Below are 19,483 nucleotides of genomic sequence, written 5' to 3' on the forward strand. Positions count from 1 at the left end.
TAGGATTACGACCCAGCTACGGCAAGATGTCCTCTGATCTCCACTCGGACATCTTGGCCCTTGTGCACCTTTACCCATAAATAAGTAAATGAATACATTTTTTAACGTTGGTATTACCAAAGCAGCCACCATGCTCAGTGAAAGAAGCCGATCAACAGAGATTCCAAGATCACAGCCACCTTCCAACCCACCGTGTGCCTGGCTGAGAGGCCAAACATCTGATCCTAGATGGTGAACCGGTATAACTCTCTAGCACTGTGCCCTCCCCCAGAATCTGTTAATACACATTAAACTAGAGGGGGTTTTGTGCTCTAAAAAGAAATCTCTGCCTGGGTTTTTCAATCGAAGGGAGCATCCTACAAGCCAGCCTTTCACTGTGATCAGACAGCCCAACACCAGCTTGGTGCATCAGCTTAGATCCAGGTGACATGTTGAGAAGAGATGACTCCATCCACCCCATAAACCAACAGAGATGGCGGCCCGCTGCCTCCCACAGCAAGCTGGCCCAGTAACCCACGGAGTTAAAGACTTCTGACATCTGTTCCGAGGCACGGGAGCCAGGGAAGGAGGCGAGGCACACTCTTAAGAACCATGAATCATGCCAACTTGGCCTACCACTGCACATTGAGGCCACAGGCCCATCTCCAATGCCGGGGGCACACAGAGCCCAGGCCGAATCCACCACCGGGCTGACTAAATTCTCTAGTTACAGATCTTAAGTAGTTAGGCATGTATTCATGAGAACATACATTCCCTTACATGATGCTAAGGAAGAGTTGTGCCAGCAAACAGATAATTGAATTAAAATTCTGCAACTCTGCTCTCCAGCCCTAGACCATAGCTCACACAGACACACAGACACACACACTCATGCACAGACACACACACACACACACACACTCATACACAGGCACACACACACAGAAACACACCCACTAATACACAGACACAAAGGCACCCTTACATACACACACACACACTCATACACAGGCACAGGCACACACACACACAGAAACACACTCATACACACACACACACACACACAGAGACACACCCACTCATACACAGACACAAAGGCACCCTTACATACACACACACACAAACACTCACACACACAGAGACACACCCACTCACAGACACAAAGACACCCTTACATACACACACAGACACACACTCACACACAATCACACACAGACACCCTCACAGACACAAAGACACCCTTACATACACACACATACTCACATATAGACACAAGTGCACAAACATACACACTCACACAGACACCCTCAGAGACACAAAGACATTGTTACATACAATACACACACTCACATACAGACACAGACACACACAGAAACCCTCACAGAAGCAAAGATACCCTTATACACACACACACACACACACACACACACACACACACACACACACACACACACAAGACTTCCAGATCATTTCTCCTCTCCAATCAGCTGTTGTCAGCCAGTGCCAGCGGCTCATCCATCGGAAGGAGGCCAGATTGCCATAGCATGTGCCCCACACAGAGGTGGCTCCAATTGTTCGGGAAACACAGGAAAAAGCTGTCTCTTGGCAATCCCCAGGAGGCCCCAGGGCTCCTTCCTCTCAAGTCCAAGAGCAAAAATGACATGGTTGTTTACCTCCTTCCACCCTCCAACATCATCGCTCCACCTTCTCCAGAGGAGTGTTTCCAGTCCCTGCCCTTCTTCCCAACATTCGTCCCTTACTGCAGGACAAAGTGACAGCTGTCCTACCCAGCCCCTCTCCTGTCTCACAAAAGAGACACTGGTTCTGAGCTCAGACCTTCTCCACACAGCAGCCCTGGGGCACCATGTCTGTCCTCAGGATCCGCCTAAAGGCTGCACAGCACAGGCCACAATAGCTTCTCTCATCCAAGGAGTAAAGATGGGAGGAGACCAGCCAGGAAGGAGTCCCTCACAGGCACCCGTCCATCTTCCTTGTCTCAGAGGAAAGGCTAGGGCCCTGGGAACTCCAGTCCTCTGCAGCCAAGAATGTGGTGCTGCCACTTCTGTTTCTGCCTTCCCAGAGTGCTCCTCACAGACCCTATTTGGTCCATCCCTGGCAGGAAGGCGCAGCCGTCTCTTACCTTCATCCCTCTTGCGCTTGTTGGTGTCGGCACTGGGGGACGTGATGCCCAGGATGCCGCTGATGGAGTACGAGGAGCCTGCAGAGTCGGTGCTCACCGACGACACCTGCGTCACGGAGCCTGTAGACACTGTAGAAGGAGAGGGGTGCCGGCCTGTCACAAATGTGCTCACTAGACACATGGGCTGGGTACAAATGCACAGAAGGGAGAACGCCAGCTCAAGGATACCCACCCCAACCCAGCAGAAAGGGAATACAAGCACAGAATAAAAAGGGAATTTACTAAGATCCCAGCCAGTCCACGGGAGCAGGAGACAAGAGGACAGGGTAGGGCACCAGCTGGTACCACCTCCAGTTCTGGAAAGACACCTGGATGCGTTCTGGAGTCATGTCCATCTCTGCTTAAGTCCATCCATGCACGTATTCACACACACACACACACACACACACACACACACACAGATACACACACAAGCACACACACACTGATACACACACAAGCACACACATGCACACACAGGCACACACACATATACATGCACGTGCACATACACACATGCACATGCATGAGCACACACACAGACACACATATGCACACACACACAAGAACACACACACAGGCACACACACAGACACACACACAGACACATGCACACGCATGCGCACATACACACATGCACACACATGAGCACACACACACACAGGCACACACAAGCACGCACTAAGTAAAGTGTAATCAGAAGTATGCTCTTCACTGACGAATACTGGAGAATGATATTGTATCTCCCTGGTAGGAATCATGCTTCCCACTTGATCCTTGAGGCACCGCAGGCTCTAGGGATTATTTCTATTTGCCTCAGGAGGAATGCTTAGCTTCATAAGGTGAATTGGTTCAAGGTAATCCAGCTAAGCATCACCATACTTAGCCTCGGTTCTAATTTTCCCCTTCCTACAAGTGGAAACAGAGGTGGTAACTTATTGTGGCCAGGGCCAGGTCTCTAAGTCCCTAGAGGTCAGGAGGAGAGGGGACTTTAAGCAAGTTTCTCAGTGACTCCTAGGGTCTAGGAGACCCATAATTTTCCCTCTAACTATGTGGCTGGATTTCCATTTGTGGTTTGTAGAGGTTCTCCCTCCGCTCTCATAGACCATGAGCCACCAGCTGGAGGCAGGTGGAGTCTTCACTTTGCAAAGCAGGATGTGGCTGGGGTGATAATGTTCCTGGGAGCCCAGGCAGCACCTGCCTCTGCAGATCTAGCGGGCACAGGACCTTTCTGCTCACATTTGAGCCTGATTTTAGAGCTTCCTTAAGAGACACCAAAGCAGAAATTGCTAACTTCTCTTTCGCTTCACCAGAAAAAGCTCCTCGAGATAGATTTATGCAAATCCCACAACCTCCTCAGTATTGAGGTGCGAAGAACAAAAAAAATAAGATCACTTGGCACTTCAAACAACAGTCCACAGAAGCCATGCTTGGCTGCGTCACTGCCAGAGCCAGTGACACTTGCTTCGTTATTCTGTAATTACATGGGACACAGAGGACCCAGGTTCCAGTTCTGGCTTCACCTATGACTTTAGACTAGTCACCGAACCTCTGAGGTCTAGGGCTCTCAATGCTCAATAAATTCAGACGCTGTATGAGATAGAATTTTAATAGACATATCTGTGGCAAAAACATATCACTCTGCTGAGTTACTGTAGAATTATTCCTAATACTACTGAAAATCGTTTTGGGGTTTTTGTTTTGTTTTGTTTTTAAGCTATCCACCCTGGAACAGTTAAAGCCAAATGAAATGTCAGCCACAAACACACCTCATCCCACCCAGGAAACCCTCATCAGCTGACCGTTCCGCCCAGCAAAGAGAAGGCACCCCTTCTGCTGCGTAAGCAGACCAGTTTTCTGGGCTTTGGTTGGGGTTTTCTGCTATTATTTGTTTGGTTTGGTTTTGATTTTTCTTTGTTTTGCTTTGGTGGTGGTGGTAGTAGTGTTTCAGTTTTTTGTTTTGTTTTCCCAAACTCCCCACATTTCCCCTTGGGCCTGGAAGTCCTTGAGAACGGGAATTGTTGTCGGGCATTGACCTTACACCAGGCCCTCCATAACAGGTGCATAGTGACATGTTTCAATATGGCAGTGCTGAGAGAGAGTGTTCTCTGGGCACGGAGGACTTCCTTCTCATCTTCATTCAAAGAGCCATCTTTACAGGACCAGAAACCCCAAGAAACACCTTTGTGATCCTTCACACAACAACAGGAAAACTGAGGCTCAGAGCTGAGACACTCATCTAGTTGACTGGGAGAGTTATGACAGAAGTGGAACTATTGGCCAGGCCTCTGATAGACTTCTTATCGCCAGGTTTTTTATTGAAAGAAAGAACGGCAGTGGAGGCCAGAGAAAAGGCTCATTGGTTAATTGCTGTTCTTCCAGAAGACCTGAGTTCAGTTCCCATCACCCATATCAAATAGCTCATAAATGCCTGTAACTCTGTCCCAAGGGATCCAGTGCCCTCTTCTGGCTTCCTCAAGTAAGCACACACACATTGCATGTGCACACGCAGATTTAACCGGCAGTGAGAAACATGCAGGAATACTGCACAATCTGGGGTGCAGTTCTGCAGAATTTTTGGGGTGTGTGGCACCCAAGCTTGCAGACGCTTACTGAACAGTCACCAGCTTTCTAACATTAGAGCAACTTTTCCCCCCAGCAACCCACAAGTATTCCTTTGTCCCAAGTGGAGAAATGACATCAAGAACATGCCTTGACTATAAATGTCATTTTCAACTCCTCTTCGAAGAGGAAGCAAGAAAAAAGTTTAGACTTTTGAGTGTGGTGAATTGGGACTCTGCCCTAGTGAGTCATGGCCACTCAGACTTCCCCTGCGGACCTCGGAAACCCCAGGGGCAGCCCTTAACAGTTGGCAGAGTACAAGAGAGCAAAGCGAGAGCGAGGAAGAGAAAAAAGTTTGAGAAGTTTTGCTACATCTTCACTCAAGTCTGCAAGCGCACAAAGACTTGCAGAAGGCCGGTTATAGAAGAAGAAAAAAAACACATTCAAAACTACTTACTGACTAATGATGCAGAAAATGTTATGAATAAGTATCCCTTTCTTGATTTATTACTTTAATTATCTGACATTCTATAGACCCCCATTAGTGGATTTTTTTTGGCTTAGATTTCAATTTTCTGTCTCATGGTGAAAGCTATTTATCATAATAATCAGTAAAATTCAAAACCTTTTAGCAGTATTTATAAAATTCATTTGCCAGGTTCAGCCCTTGGAGAATGACAAAGAAGGAGCATTAGAACGCGTGTGAAGTGTTTTATGCAGAATTATCTGTCCATAAGAATGATTAAAAGTTCTTTAGAATATTTGGAGCCCATTAGATTCTCAAATTTTTTTCAAAAGTTCTTACCTATGCTGTGACTGGAAGCTGGGACCGGCTGATTGGGGGGCTGCTGTACTTTTGTCCGGATGATCCTGTAGGCAATTGGGAAAAGAACACAAATGACTATTTACCATTGAGATGGAAAGAGACCCCCAACACTGAGGTGTCATTCCCTTGATAGAGGGCTTGCCTGGCATGAGCAAAGCCCTGGGTTCCAACCCCAACAAGGAATAACCTGCATGTGGTACAGCACACCCATCGTCCCAGCATGTGGGAGGAGGAGGTAAGAAAATCAGTTCAAAGTTATCCCCAGCTGCATAGCAAGTCCGAGCCTAGTGCAGCACGCATGAGCCCTTTAAAGTCTTTAAAAAAGAGAGAGAAAGAAGAAAGAGACCTTAGCTAAGTAAGCAGAGACACAGGAGAGGAGCAGAATCAGGGGATTATGAGCCCAGGCTGGGAATTAAGGGTTCTGAGGGATTTTTCTCATGGCTGTCTTTGGGTGGCTTGCACCCACCATTCCTGGACCCTCAGAGCCTCTCTGATCAGTGTGTGTGTGTGTGTGTGTGTATGCTCACACGTATGAGTGTGGGAGTGCACTTGTATTTTGGTTTAGTTTTCTGAGATAGAATCAAATATAGCTCTTCTAGCCTCAAGTTCCCTATGTACCAAAGGCTGTCCTTGAACTCCTACCTGATTCTCCTGCCTCTCAGGTGCTGGGGATTACAGAGTGCACTACCACACCTGGCTGAGAGCGTCCTTTTATGAAGAAAATGTAATACTGGTCTAGGTTGGTCTAGCTGTCTCTCAGATGTATCGTGTAGCCCTATCAGAGATCCTTCCCTCTCTAGAGCTCAGCCTCTACTCATGGGACAGAAGAACTGAACCTGTCTATCATCTGGCAGTGCTCCCATGTTGGTTTCTTGGCCCTAAAGACTCTACAAATAAGATTAATGCACTCAACAGAGAAATCAGCAAGGGAGAGCATGTTGTCACTGAAGGGTCAAAGTGCTGTCCAGAGAAAGCACTTGGCTTGGCTTCACCAAGAAGCCAGCTCAGACCCATGCCATGGGGAGGATCTAAGCCATACTGCTTGCTGCTGTGTCCAGAGTTTCACCATGTCATCCAAGGATGGCAACAACAAGAAGAAAATGCCAGAAAGTTGGCCAAAGACACAGAGCCAGTAAACAACTGGGAGAAGTCAAAACAGGTGATCCAAAGGCAGAGTTCAAGACAGATGCAGCCACCTGATCCTATCTGAGAAACTGAGTAGACAGTGCCCAACTATAAACCCATCACTCCAACTGTACGTTCTGAGAGAGCTCCTTGGGGAGTGCCTTAGTAGAGGATGCACCATCCTGACTTCAAAGCACAGAGCCCATGTCGTTTACACTAGAAACACGAAGGATAGAGATGCCTAGCTGCTACCAGAGATGCCCGAGCAGGTTCAACAGACGGGACGTTTGAAGAAGTAAAACTTTATTAAATCAAAAACCAACGAACTTCATAGAAAGGACCCAGGCATCTGGGAGCCAGAAGCCTGGCTTCCACAATGAACCTGATTATGACCTTGAACAAGACTGTTCCATTTTGGCCTCAGCACAACTAGGGAGTTGCCATAAATCATTCTTTGATTGTTTTAAGTTATCAAATACTTTTCATTAGAAAAATTAAAATTCTGCAAGAAAGCCCTCTGTTAAAGCTACAGGCTACACTGTTCTCTCCCGAAGCCCGGCAATCCTGATGCTCTCCAGGAGCACGGGGAGCCTTGATGGTGGCGCTTCCGTCAGGATCAGTGAGGGCCTCCAGGAGACCACCAGCATAGCACAGCTCTGAACACAGAACGAAGACAACCAAAAGTCCCTGGAAACGGGTGAGTTGTGAAATGCTGACTTTCTCTAGAAGAGTCAAAGAGTTCCAGGTTCAAACTGTTCCTTTCCAACAGGGCACTTGGTAGAGTTTTGCTTCATTGTTAAAGTATTCTGTGTCCGTTATAGGCTATTTTTTACATTTCTGTGTATGAGCCTGTGTCTGCATTCCCACATGCATTGCGGGAGTATGTACAGAGGCCAAGAGACAACCTCAAAGTAACTCAGTGTGGGCTGGCTATCCCACGACCTGGAGTCTGTCTTCCATCTCCTTCACCATACGGGCTCCAAAGATCAAGCAAATGCTCAGGTGAGCAGCAAACACCATCACTTGGCTGAGCCACCTCACAGAACTCTACTCAGCTTTTATAAATGTGGGTTCTAAGGAACAAAATCAGGTCCCTGCCCTTTGCCCCCTGAGCCATCTCCACGGCTCCACGATAGACCTGTGGATAGCACCTAGGTATAAAGAAGATATCTATGAGGCAAGGTACTGCATGTCTCTAATCCCAGCTCTTGGGAAGCCCAGACACAAAAGACTGAAAGTTGGAGGCCAGCCTGAACTATCTATGAAGATCCCCTCTCAGAAGAAAAAGAAAAAACAAAAAACCCACTACATTCACATTGGATACATAGTCATGCCTACATCCTGCTGCTGTTTCAAAACACCATTTCCACCAACAGACAAACCAGGATTACGTGGTACACTGTTTTTGTTTCCTGCATTGACAAACCATTGTATCTGAAGGTTTGTTTCAAGGTTGCACTGGGTTTCCAGCTTCTGCACAGGAAGGACAGAAGTAGCAGATGCCTCCTGTTAATCTCACTGGGTAGTCGGCTCTGCTCTGCCTGACCTACGTGCAGCTTGGTGCTAGGCACCCAGGGCACTTGAGACTGGTAGCTGATCTCTGGAATTGACTTGTTCATTGATACTACAAGCCTTAGCACAGAGTGTCCTGACTGCCTGAATGAAGTCTTCTGCCTTTTCTGATGAATCAGCTTAAACACTTCAAATATATTGAGCATATGTATATATTTTTTCTTTGTTTGTTTGTTAAAATTCTCAAAGTAGTTGTTTCCACTAGCAAATGTTTGTTGGTTACAATTCTCAAAGCAGTTGTTTCCATTAGCAAAACAGAATAAAGACCTGGGAGTAAGATTCCTTTTCTTGACCTCTCAAATTATGTTGCTACCAACCTGGTTTTTAAAAAGCTTTTTAAGATCTGTGTGTGTGTGTGTGTGTGTGTGTGCGCATCCACATGCTGGAGTCAGAGGACAACTTCTAGGGGTTGATTTTCTCCTTCCACCATATGGATTGAAGAGATGAACTCAGGTTGTTACAAGATATGTCAAGTAACTTTACCTGCTGAACCATCTTGGCAGCCTTGGTCTAGTGTGTGTGTGTGTGTGTGTGTGTGTGTGTGTGTGTGTGTGTGTGTGTGTGTGTGTGTGTTGTGTGTGTGTGTACAATGATGTGGCAGATATGTAAATATACCGATGTTAGATATATATATCCTATTTCCTTCTGAAGTCCAACGTAAAACCCTAACTTCTTAATAAATTTGTCTAGAGACAAAACAAAGTGTATTTTTTTTCACATTTCTTTTCAAATGCCTGTAAATCATTGGCAAAGTGTTATGAGAGGCCATGAACCATCAACAGGCCAGAGCAGCACAGGGAGTAAGTGGACAGACCCCACAACCAGAGCACTGAAATTCAAATCTAGCCTTCAGTTTCCTTATCTCGGTTCCCTCACCTGAAAAATGAGAGTAAGAAACCTAACCCCACGGAATTGTTGTTGTTGTTGTTATTATTATTATTATTATTATTATTATCATTATTATTACTGAGTTAATAGACTAGTCAGATGTGACTGATCCATACCAAATGCCCAATAAACACCACATGAGCTGGTCCTCATTGCTGTCTTCATAAAGATGAGCGAGTAGCTTCAACTTTAGAGCATTTGGACACTTCACATTTGCGTAAGGCACATGGAACAGCTGTGATCCCAGCACTCAGGAGGCTGAGGCGGAAGGATCCTGAGTTCCAGACCAGCCTGGGGTTCATAGTGAGACCTTATCTAAAGTAAATAAATAAGGCCTGTTCGTTCTATATTGCCGAGCATAAGCATGCCAAGCCTGGCCCAGGGTAACATGTGAGCGTGCTCTGGTCTAATACTACGGAAGAGACTGAAGCCCAGTGTACTCCAGTGATTTAGCCAGGATCACACAGCACAGGATTAGTCCAGACCCCCAGCTCCCAGGCCTCAGATGCAATTGAAGGAAGTGGCCCCCTCAGCTAATCTGATCCTTAAGAAGCTCAAAGGCCATTTAGATTCAAAATTTATCTTTCAGAATCTAAAGGATCTTCCATTGTAAGCATTTAAGGATCCTGTTCCAGCATCATCCTCCTCCTCTGAAAAACTAGGTCCTCTTACATTCATATCCCATCAACTTCCACAACATTGTACTGTAAACAAAAACATTAAATGTATTAAAAAATATATACATTGTGGTGCCTTGGAAAAGGTGTGATGGGGACTGGGGATGTAGCTGGCTGGTACGGTGCCTGCCCCACACATACAAACACAAGACCTTGCAGTCAGGCCCCAGCACCCCCCGAGCTCAGTGTAATGCCAGCACCCTAAAGTAAAGAAGGTAGGAAGGTCAGGAGTTCACCATCAATCATCTTTGACTGCATAGCAAGTTCAAGGCCAGCCTGGGCTACATGAAACTGTCTCAAAAAGGGGCTAAGGACTGGGGAGATAGCTCAGCAGTTGAATTGGCTGAGTGGATCGCCTTTCTACCTGTCGCCTGTCACAGCCCTCAGGCCTGACCCACAGCCATACTGAGGCCTGCTGCCCAAGAGAAGGAGAAAGAGGGGGTGAAGAAGGGTCTCAGAAGACTTGCTGCCAAAGCTAAGGTTAAAAAGCAGAAGTTAGGCTGGCGTGCTGGTGCGTGCCTGCAAACCCTACCACTCAGGAGACTGAGACAGGTATATAGGCTGTTAGAGCACTGTCTGGACCACAGGGCGAGACCAACTCCAACAAAGCAAGACAAAAATAGCTGAGTAAAAGAGTAAATCCATCCTTTACCGGGCTTACTCCAACCCCTGCAAAGATGTTTTTGTTTTTGTTGGTTATCCAATAAAGAGCAAGGGTGTGTAAGCTTTGGGGTTTTCATCTAACCTGAACCGGTAATGCTGGCCCCTCATTCATACACACACCACCCAGTGGGTGATAAACAGAGCTTACACACAGACACACACACAGACACACACACAGACACACACACACAGACACACACACCAATGGATGCTAAAAAGAGCTCGCTCTCTCTCTTCCTCTCTCTCTCTCTCTCTCTCTCTCTCTCTCACACACACACACACACACACACACACACACACACACACACACACACAGAGGCACACACGTATATACACACACTAAACTGAGAACGCCACTTGTCCTAGCACTTGGCCACTAATTTAGAGCCACAGAACTGGACGAGAAGAAGAAAGAGCCCACTCCACCTGCCATCTCCACCTGTCCTGACCCTCAAGACTCCCAAATGCTGCACCCACAATGAGCAAGGTGGCTTAAGCCCCAGGAAGTCTCCCACCGTCTGATAGAACTGCCTCAGAGATATTTAGCTTCACATCAGCATTCTTTCCAGAGTTGGTTCCTGAAGGCAGCAGTATTGTGCCTCTAAGGTAGGAAGTAGAGAGGACCCTGTGGCTACCAGAACAAATTTAAATGCAGATATCACCTTCTCTCTAGCTGTTTGAAATAGAGAACCAGTGGGAAATTGCCTTGGTGGGCGCATGCTAGGAGAGAGCTGGGAACTTGCTTTCTCTTGACACTCGCAAGCTGCTCGCTTGACAGCATTCTCCATGCAACGGGCTCTGCCTCCTTATAAAACATCAAAGCAGTTCTGTGGTGGGTGGCACAGGCTTTGAGACTGGAGGTGGGGGGGTGGGGCTGGAGAGATGTCTCAGCGGTTAAGAGCACTGACTGCTTGCTCTTCCAGAGGTCCTGAGTTCAATTCCCAGCAACCACATGGTGGCTCACAACCATCTGTAATGTACTACTCACATAAAATAAATTAGTAAATCTTTAAAAAAAAGAAAGAAAGAAAGAAAAGAAAGAGAAGAGACTGGAGTAGGGTGCATTGGCAAGAGAACCCTTCACCTTTGGGGCATCCTCACTGAACGTGCAGTGAGGAGTCCCCAGGAGGAGCCCTGGAGGGTAGTGCTAGAAAGATCTAAGGATTCCTAGTATCAGTAGACAACAAACTTGTCAGCCATGATGTTCTGAAATAGGGAAAGAATGGTGACATCTCATCTGGCCTCCTACTCATGGGACTTTAGGACTCTGTGGAAGGACACCAGGCCCCATCTTACCATTGACTCTACGCTCATTTCTATCCTAAGCGCCTTACCCCTGGGCTTCCCATCTGGGCCTCAGCTTCTACACCTGCCACAGGACAGCATCAGGCCCGAGGGCTGTGTCAGGCCACAGATAGAAAGGAGCTACACTCAACCAGCCACATCCATGGACTAAGAGAGATTAGAGGTCCCAGAGTCTAGCCATGGCTCAGTCACCAGTAGCAGAGCCTCAGACACAGAATCAGCCATGCCTGATGTCCCTGGGCCGTTCGTTCAAGTCCACCATCACAGCCTTTGCTACACCTCTAACCACGTCTATCTTTGCAAGAATGGAGTTTGATGGATAAGTAAACAAATGTGATTTAAAACTGCATTTAAGCCCAGCGTAAGCTATTTCAAAGAAACAGGTAGAGCAAAGATAGGAATGTCGTGCTTGAAATGAATTGCCACTATATTGGGGGTTAAATAACTACAATTAATTATACATATTTATTTTTACTAGAAAATTTCAAATTGCACATATATCATATCTCATAATAGTCTTATACTACTGGGTACTATATATTATATAGCATAATAATAGTGTGTATTAGCAAAACACATTACTTCACTAAAATTTCACTGGAAGGTACCTAGGATCTCTGATTTTCCAACTCTCTAGCTCGGTAGCAGAATTTCCATCATTCCATGATACAATCTACTTTTAAAGGGAAAAACAAGGGGTTGGGGATTTAGCTCAGTGGTAGAGCACTTGCCTAGCAAGCACAAGGCCCTGGGTTCGGTCTCCAGCTCCGGAAAAAAAAAAAGGAAAAACAACAACTCTGAACCCAAGTTTGTTTGTGTCCTGGAAATATGCAATGAGACAGACATGGGAAACGCATGACTAGAACCTTTCAAATTTCAGAGAAGGAGTAGATACTACACCTCTCACCCGGGCCTGCTGGCATTGCCCTCCCTCCTCAGTTCTGCAGTCTAAAAGGCTTGCACCCACTTTCCTTCTTCCGCAGGACCTTGCAAGATGGCAGAGCTTCAGTGGGGATTGGCAAGAGAAGCAAACGGGCCAAGAGTTCATGAATTAGTGGGACTTAAGGAAGATTAACACATCCGTTATGTGGTCCCCTGCTCTGAGGGGACCTCAGAGATGTTCCAGTCTGACCACCTCTCTCTTGTAAGGGTGAGGAGTTCTCAGCACTAGACACAGTAGGAAGTGACTCTGAAGAAACTGGAATCGTCTGATTCCCAGACTTCTGGCTTCTTTTCCTCATGTGAACACACACTGTTTCTTATGAGAACAATCGTGTATGTTCATCTCATTTCATCCCTGCTTGTGGGTTTGTTCGTTTGTTTGTTTCTTCGCAGGATCTCGTGTCTTACTTAGACCTCTCCACATCACCTAAGGCTGATCTTGAACTCCCGATCCTCCTGCCTCTACCGTAATCCCACTGGGATTACAGGCATGTAGCACTGCATCAGGTTCAGGTGGTACTGGAGATGTAGCCAGGGCTTCATGTATGCAAGGCAAGCACTCTAACAACTGAGCCACACCCAGCACCTGACTGTAGAAAAGCACCTTCCTCGGTAGTACCGCTTCAGGTAGCTGAGACAGGAGGATCATTTCAAGTACGTAGCAAGTTCCAGGCCAACTAGAGATAGAGTGAGACTCTCTCAAGAGACAGAGACAGACGGAGAGAGAAAGAGAGAGGGAGGGAGAGAAGAAAAAGAAGAAGAGGAGGAGGAGAAGGAGGAGGAATAGGAGGAGGAAGAGGAGGAGGGGAAGGAGGAGGAGGGAAAGGAAAAGGAGTGGAAAATTTCTCACAGAACATAATTTTCACCTCACGCAGTATTTTATGCTTTTGAGTTGGGCTCTGGCTATGCTGTCCAGGCTGATCTCAAAATCACTGTCCTCACACTGCTGGAATTACACGTGTGTGTTACCACACCTATGCCTAGTCAGAAATTTATTTTTAAAGGCTCTGATATGCTTTGGATCAGCCTAAGGAAGAGAAAAGAGAGGACAGCATTTTGGAGTCCACGAAAATGCTAAGCCGGGCACCATGGTGTATTTCTGTTTGTCTTTTTCTCTCCCTAGGTGAGATCTGAGGATGTGTGGGAGCAGGCATCTCCTTGTCTCTGGAGCACCTTGGGACCCCGAAGATTCCACATTAGAATCATTAGAAAACCCACGACAGTGTCCAGGGCTCTCAGATCTCACTTCAATTTGGTAGCAGGGTTAGAACAAAGAGCCACATGTACTCAGCCTAAAAGGGACTCTGTTTCCCACACGTAAGTGGTTGAACCTCCGCCCAAACTGGAGGATGGACTGTCTTCCTGGAAAGCTCAGAGATGAGTTAGCCCCCGGGGGGCAGGGATGTTTGCGAAAGGATAATCAGGACGGTTTATACAGTGCTCCACAAAGCCAGATGAACCCAGTGATGTCAGTCACTCCTGGCTCAGAAAACTCAAGTGGTCTGGGTATCGCCATGATGTCCTCTCCCGGTAGCTGAGTCCAGCACCGTCTGTCTTCCCCCTTGCTGGCAAATCCCCAGAGGGTGAAAGGAAAAGAGCCAGCTCTTCAGGAGGCACACACAGACCCTTCAGCGTGCCAGCCCCACCCGAACCCCAGCCTCACCTGTTGATGGAGCTGACACTGGGCACTGTGTCATTGTCACACACTCGCTCTGCCAGCAGCCGGTCCCTGATCTCCCAGGCAAACATGGTAGGATTTTGGCGTTTGTACTCAGCGATTTTTTCCACCACTTTGGGAGTGGCAACCTTTGGTTTGGATCCTCCGATCACCCCCGGCTTGATGCTTCCTGTCTCATAATACCTAAACCCAAGAAGAGAGAACCACAGTTAGCCATGGGAGCCCATAAAAGTGGGTGAACATTTGAAACATGCAAAGTAAGACTCGTGGGGTACTGGAAATGTAAACAGATCTTTAAACATAGTACGGAAAAGGCTATTAAATAGCTTAATGGTTTTTTTTAAAACTTTATTTCTTAAAAGAATGCATTTTGTGCACACACACGTTCTCCATGTAGGTATGTATGTGTGCGCTGAGCTCGGAGGACAACCTTCCCAAGTCAGTTCTGTCCTTCCACCATGGAGTCCCTTGGCAGCAAGCACCTTCACCAGGTGAGCCATCTGGCCAGCACACTAATCATTTTTATATTTGTTATAGGTTAAAAATGACAGTCTGTATGCATTGGGTTAAATAAAATTCATAATTAAAATTAATTACACTAGTTTCTTTTTATTTTTCTTAATGGGTCGGGGAAAAGCTTCGAATTGCCCACATGGTTTGTTTTATATTTTATAATATAATCATAAAATACATATATACGGATTGTTAAAAAATGCAAATGAGTTTTCCCCTTGGTCCTCTGGCTGCTCTAAACGCATAAATTGCTTTAGGAGAGTAGGTGGCTGGACAGTTGGTTGACATGTACTTCTGTGATATAAAATGGCTTTATCCCGGTTAAATGTTTTCCTTGGGGTAACAAAGGATTAGGGTGCTTTGACTCCGGCCAAGCCTCTTGAACTAAAATCTCCCCAGAAAGATGCTGTAGACCGTCAGTTTGCTGGCTCTCCCATCCCCAGCAGACTCTCCAGCATTCTCTCAAGCTGTCCTCTGTACTACGTTGTTTTTTTTTCTCCAAGAGAAAAACAATGGCTGGTATAAAATTAAAGGGAATGTTGAGTTCCAGCGTTAATGGGAAATATGTATTAGAAATCAAATCCTGAGCAATCAGAAAAACCAACCACAATTCTTGCCAGCTCTCCCAGAGGCCTCCCCTGAGGTAAATGGCTGTTTCTAAGGACATTTCCATGCTATCAGCCTTCCCTCGTTAACGCAAATAGGATGTCAGGGTTTTACAGCAAAACCGAGACCAGAGAGAAGAGAGGCATGAGCATTGGGGGGCGGGGGGTGACTTGGTTCTTCTTCTGAATTCTAGCAGTCACTGGATGCCTCTCTCAGTTTTACAGAGGAACTTGTGTCCCTCTTTCAAAGAAGACTATCCTGAGGTTGCAAAAATTTTAACCCGAAAGACATTTTTAAAAGTATAGTGTTCGGGGCTGGGGATTTAGCTCAGTGGTAGAGCGCTTGCCTAGGAAGCGCAAGGCCCTGGGTTCAGTCCCCAGCTCCGAAAAAAAAAGAACCAAAAAAAAAAAAAAAGTATAGTGTTCAAACCTAGAGAACTGACAAGAAGTAGGGGAAGGCGCTGGAAATGGTGGCGCACATCTGTAATCCAAGTGCTGGGAGGTAGAGGCAGGAGGATCACAAGTTTCAAGGAGACTTGATTACAGAGAGAGAAAGACGGGGGGGGGGGGGGGGGGGGGGAAGCGGGGAGGGGAGAAGGAAGAAGAGGGGAGGAGGAAGGAATGAGGTGATTCAGATGGATGGATGGATGGATGGATGGACGGACGGACGGACGGACGGACGGACGGACGGATGGATGGAGGGATGGAAATGTGACCCAGAGCATCATATAGGGTTGCTAAACTTCTCCGCTTGAATAAGTCTGTCTGGGGCCAAGTGAGTGAATATTATGGAAGTGAAGAACAGTCCTAGTTTTCATTGAGAAGACTGAGTCATCTACGAATTTTAACCATAAAACAAAGTTCAACCCATTTTCCTTCTTTATGAAAGTGTTGAAAGGCATTTTCTTAAAAAAATTGTTTTTTAATCACAAAAGAAGTTCAATCCATGGAAATAATATCTTTTGATAGAAAGTAGAGAGGCACCTAAATTCTAGCACAGAGCAACTCTTGGGGAGGCCACAGTCCTGCCAGCTTCTCGAGAGACAGTGAATTGTTAACCGCCACATAACAACTTGCTATTTGGTACAGCACTCTGGAGTTTATGGAGTCCTTCAAATCATGATCCCCACTCATCTTTTGAGGCCAGCCGGATTTTATAGAAGAAACAAATAAATAATGAGAAGATTAAGGGACATGCACAACTCCTTCTGGCTACAGAGACAGACTTTGAATCCAGCGCTCTCCCCACTACAAGCTCCTGCTTTCATCATAGCATTTAAAGCATTGGTAGTCGTGCTTCCTATACTTGGGGAGAGCTTTACCGTTCGTTCACAAGGTCTTCTCCCACGCATCTTTCACTCATTCAGCGAACCAAAAGTCACTGGCTCCTCTTAGGGCACGGACGGTCTCAGCACTCACAGATGTGTAGACTGCACTGTGTTCTCAATGGAACTACAGTGACCGCACGGCAGTTCACAGAGCAGCAGAGCAAGCGCTTCCCCCACCAACACACACACACACACACACACACACACACACACACACACACACACATACACACACACAGACAGACACACACACACAGACACACACACACACACACACACATACACACACACAGACAGACACACACACATACACACACACAGACACACACACATACACACACACACACACACACACACACACACACACACACTGGCTTCCATGGCTGGCATGCAGCAGCCAGCCCAGGGCTCCCTGCGTACTTGAGCAGTGCCAACTGTGGGACTCCGCAGTCCCAACAATCAAGGCTTCTGTCTTCCCTTTGACTGACACGTGGGCCAGGCCCTTAGAAAGTAACACAGACACCCCCTGAAACCCCAACTCGAGACTGTGTCAAGTGAGGATTCGGACTTAATAACCGTCCTTTCATCTCAGCAAAACAGCCGTGCAGCCCTTTGGCTTACAGACAAAGGACAAGCGGCAGCCACCAGCACAGTGTCCCTCGATGCAAAGAGCACAAAGAGCATTAGGTTGGGAGTCAAGAGGTGCCATGCCTGTAGTGGCTCTGACGCCAAATGGCTCTGTGATCTTGACCAACTCACTCAGCCTTCCTAGGCCTCGGTTACCCCATTCCCATAAGGGGCAGATATTTGCCCTGATTCCTTGGCAGAGCTGCTATGTATGACAGGAATACAGAACGACTGAAAAGAATGTGAAAAAAATTAAAAAATAAATTACAGGTTAAATAGAATTTACATAAAGTAGAGTGCACAGTTTGGGATTAAAATCCCAACTTTTAATTTTTATCATGTGACATGTCACCAAATTTCAAATGACCTGGCATTCCCAATGGGAGGAGACAACAGTCCTGCTCTTGTCTTGGCCTTCATATAATGCCCAACCTTCTACAGCCTTGAATTCTATGGTGGAGATATATACTCCTGGCCACCCTCACACCTTCCTGAGGGAACAGGGCGAGCTGCCTGCTCCCAAGGACTTTGCCAGCCTTGCTACACAGTCTTTGAAAGCCCGCAGCCACCACATAACAAGCACTCTATGATCTGTCACCCAGTCAGCACCCATCAAATTCCTCTGGGGGTAGGAGGGATCTGTGGATCGAACTGGCCCAGTTTGGAAATTCCCAGACACACTGTTTTAGGGCTGAACTTGTTTCTTAAAAGGCAGTTCTAATTAGAGTGACATTTTGTCCACTGTGGTTCTTAGTTATGAAAATAATGAGCTATGAAATTCCAATTTATTGTTGACAACTTAAACGGCCAGGCACCAGAGCGGCGCATAAGTTCCGAATGCCACTCTGTCCAGTGACAAATCTATTCTGGTCCATGGGAGTCTGCTGGCCTGACTTTAGAAGGATCCCTGTCCACCTCAATCTTCATGGGAGACGTAAAGGGCTCTAGAGCTCTAAACATGAGAACCAGTCATTTGCAAGTCTGAGAAAGGCTCTCACCGTCTTGAAATTTTCAAGCATACCAAACATCAGCTCAGCAAAGACATTTCAGTAAAAACAAAGGAAGGGCCTCCCCTCCCCACCCCAATTCCCCCCTACAAAGAAGCCTCACAAGAAGATATTGGAGACCATTCAGCTCCAGAATTGAGGCCGGAAACCTCTGCAATAGCTCTCTTCTTGCTCTCTCTTCTGTATTTTTCTGTTGTGTCTTTTTCTTTAAAAAAAAAATCCTTTCTTCCCTTTGTTTTCTCTCCTCTGCTTCTGTCTCCCTGTTTGCTCCTTCCCTTTGCTACACTCGGTCTCACTTTTCTCCCTAACAGGCCACCATACTGAGAATCTCCTCAGACTGGAACTCTCTTGCTGGCTGAGTGTTAAGTAAAAGTAGATTGCACCCTTAGCCTCCACAACTGATGTGACCCATGCTAGGCGAGAAGACGGAGAATAAACACTAGGATTAGTGACTCTAAAGGAATAGTCAGAGTCCTGGCCCTGCAATTTCTTCCTCTGGTCTTAATCAAGACTTTCTATACGGTTCTTCAATATATATGCTGGGAGAATTCTTAAGTCCCAGCAGACGGAACAAGAAGAATGTCACTGAGAAAACTGAGAATCATAGTGTCACTGAGAAAACTCCAGAAATGCTTCAAAACTGTTCATGACTTTCCTTCAGGTATCAGTTGTTAATGCACAACGCAAGCTTCAGGACAAAGATGAGGACCACTGATCCCAGCGAGAAAAATAATGGGAAAGCCCTGAGCAGCTAAACCTGACACTGTTCCTGTCTGCCAGGGCAGCCCTAAAACAAATCATATGCCCAAGACATTAAACAAACACACAAGCAAACCTATTGATGTGGTTTGGAGTTTTTGAGAGAGATGTCCCACAGTCATTTAGCCCTCAGCCCAGCCCAAGTGCTGACTTAGCCAAACATACCCTAGCCAGTCAGTTGGCGTAGGAAAGATTTGTTTCCTCTTCTTAAAACCTGACTGGTGCTGAGGCTGATGAAAAAAAAAATG

At 46.5% G+C, this 19,483-nt stretch overlaps 1 protein-coding gene across 21 annotated transcripts in view; it reads right to left on the reverse strand.

The window, feature by feature from the left end:
• Pax5 (paired box 5) overlaps positions 1 to 19,483 on the reverse strand; it is a 186,351-nt gene that overhangs the window by 153,015 nt on the left and 13,853 nt on the right. For 12 of the 21 annotated variants that reach the window (XR_015619979.1, XR_015619980.1, XR_015619981.1 and 9 more), the window contains 3 exons: positions 14,382 to 14,579; positions 5,526 to 5,590; positions 2,120 to 2,248 (listed from right to left, as the gene is read on the reverse strand). Coding sequence is in view for 17 of the 21 variants with exons in the window: in XM_087550491.1 (XP_087406617.1) it covers positions 2,120 to 2,248; positions 5,526 to 5,590; positions 14,382 to 14,579 (392 nt within the window). In the remaining 4 variants the exon portion in view is untranslated. Of the gene's footprint in view, positions 1 to 2,119; positions 2,249 to 5,525; positions 5,591 to 14,381; positions 14,580 to 19,400; positions 19,465 to 19,483 lie in introns of those variants that run through there. The other 9 variants (XR_015619982.1, XM_087550506.1, XM_087550505.1 and 6 more) reach the window with 3 other exon arrangements.

The sequence above is a fragment of the Rattus norvegicus genome, chromosome 5 (genome assembly GCF_021556685.1).
Source record: "Rattus norvegicus strain SHRSP/BbbUtx chromosome 5, alternate assembly SHRSP_T2T, whole genome shotgun sequence".
NCBI classification, from domain to species: domain Eukaryota; kingdom Metazoa; phylum Chordata; class Mammalia; order Rodentia; family Muridae; genus Rattus; species Rattus norvegicus.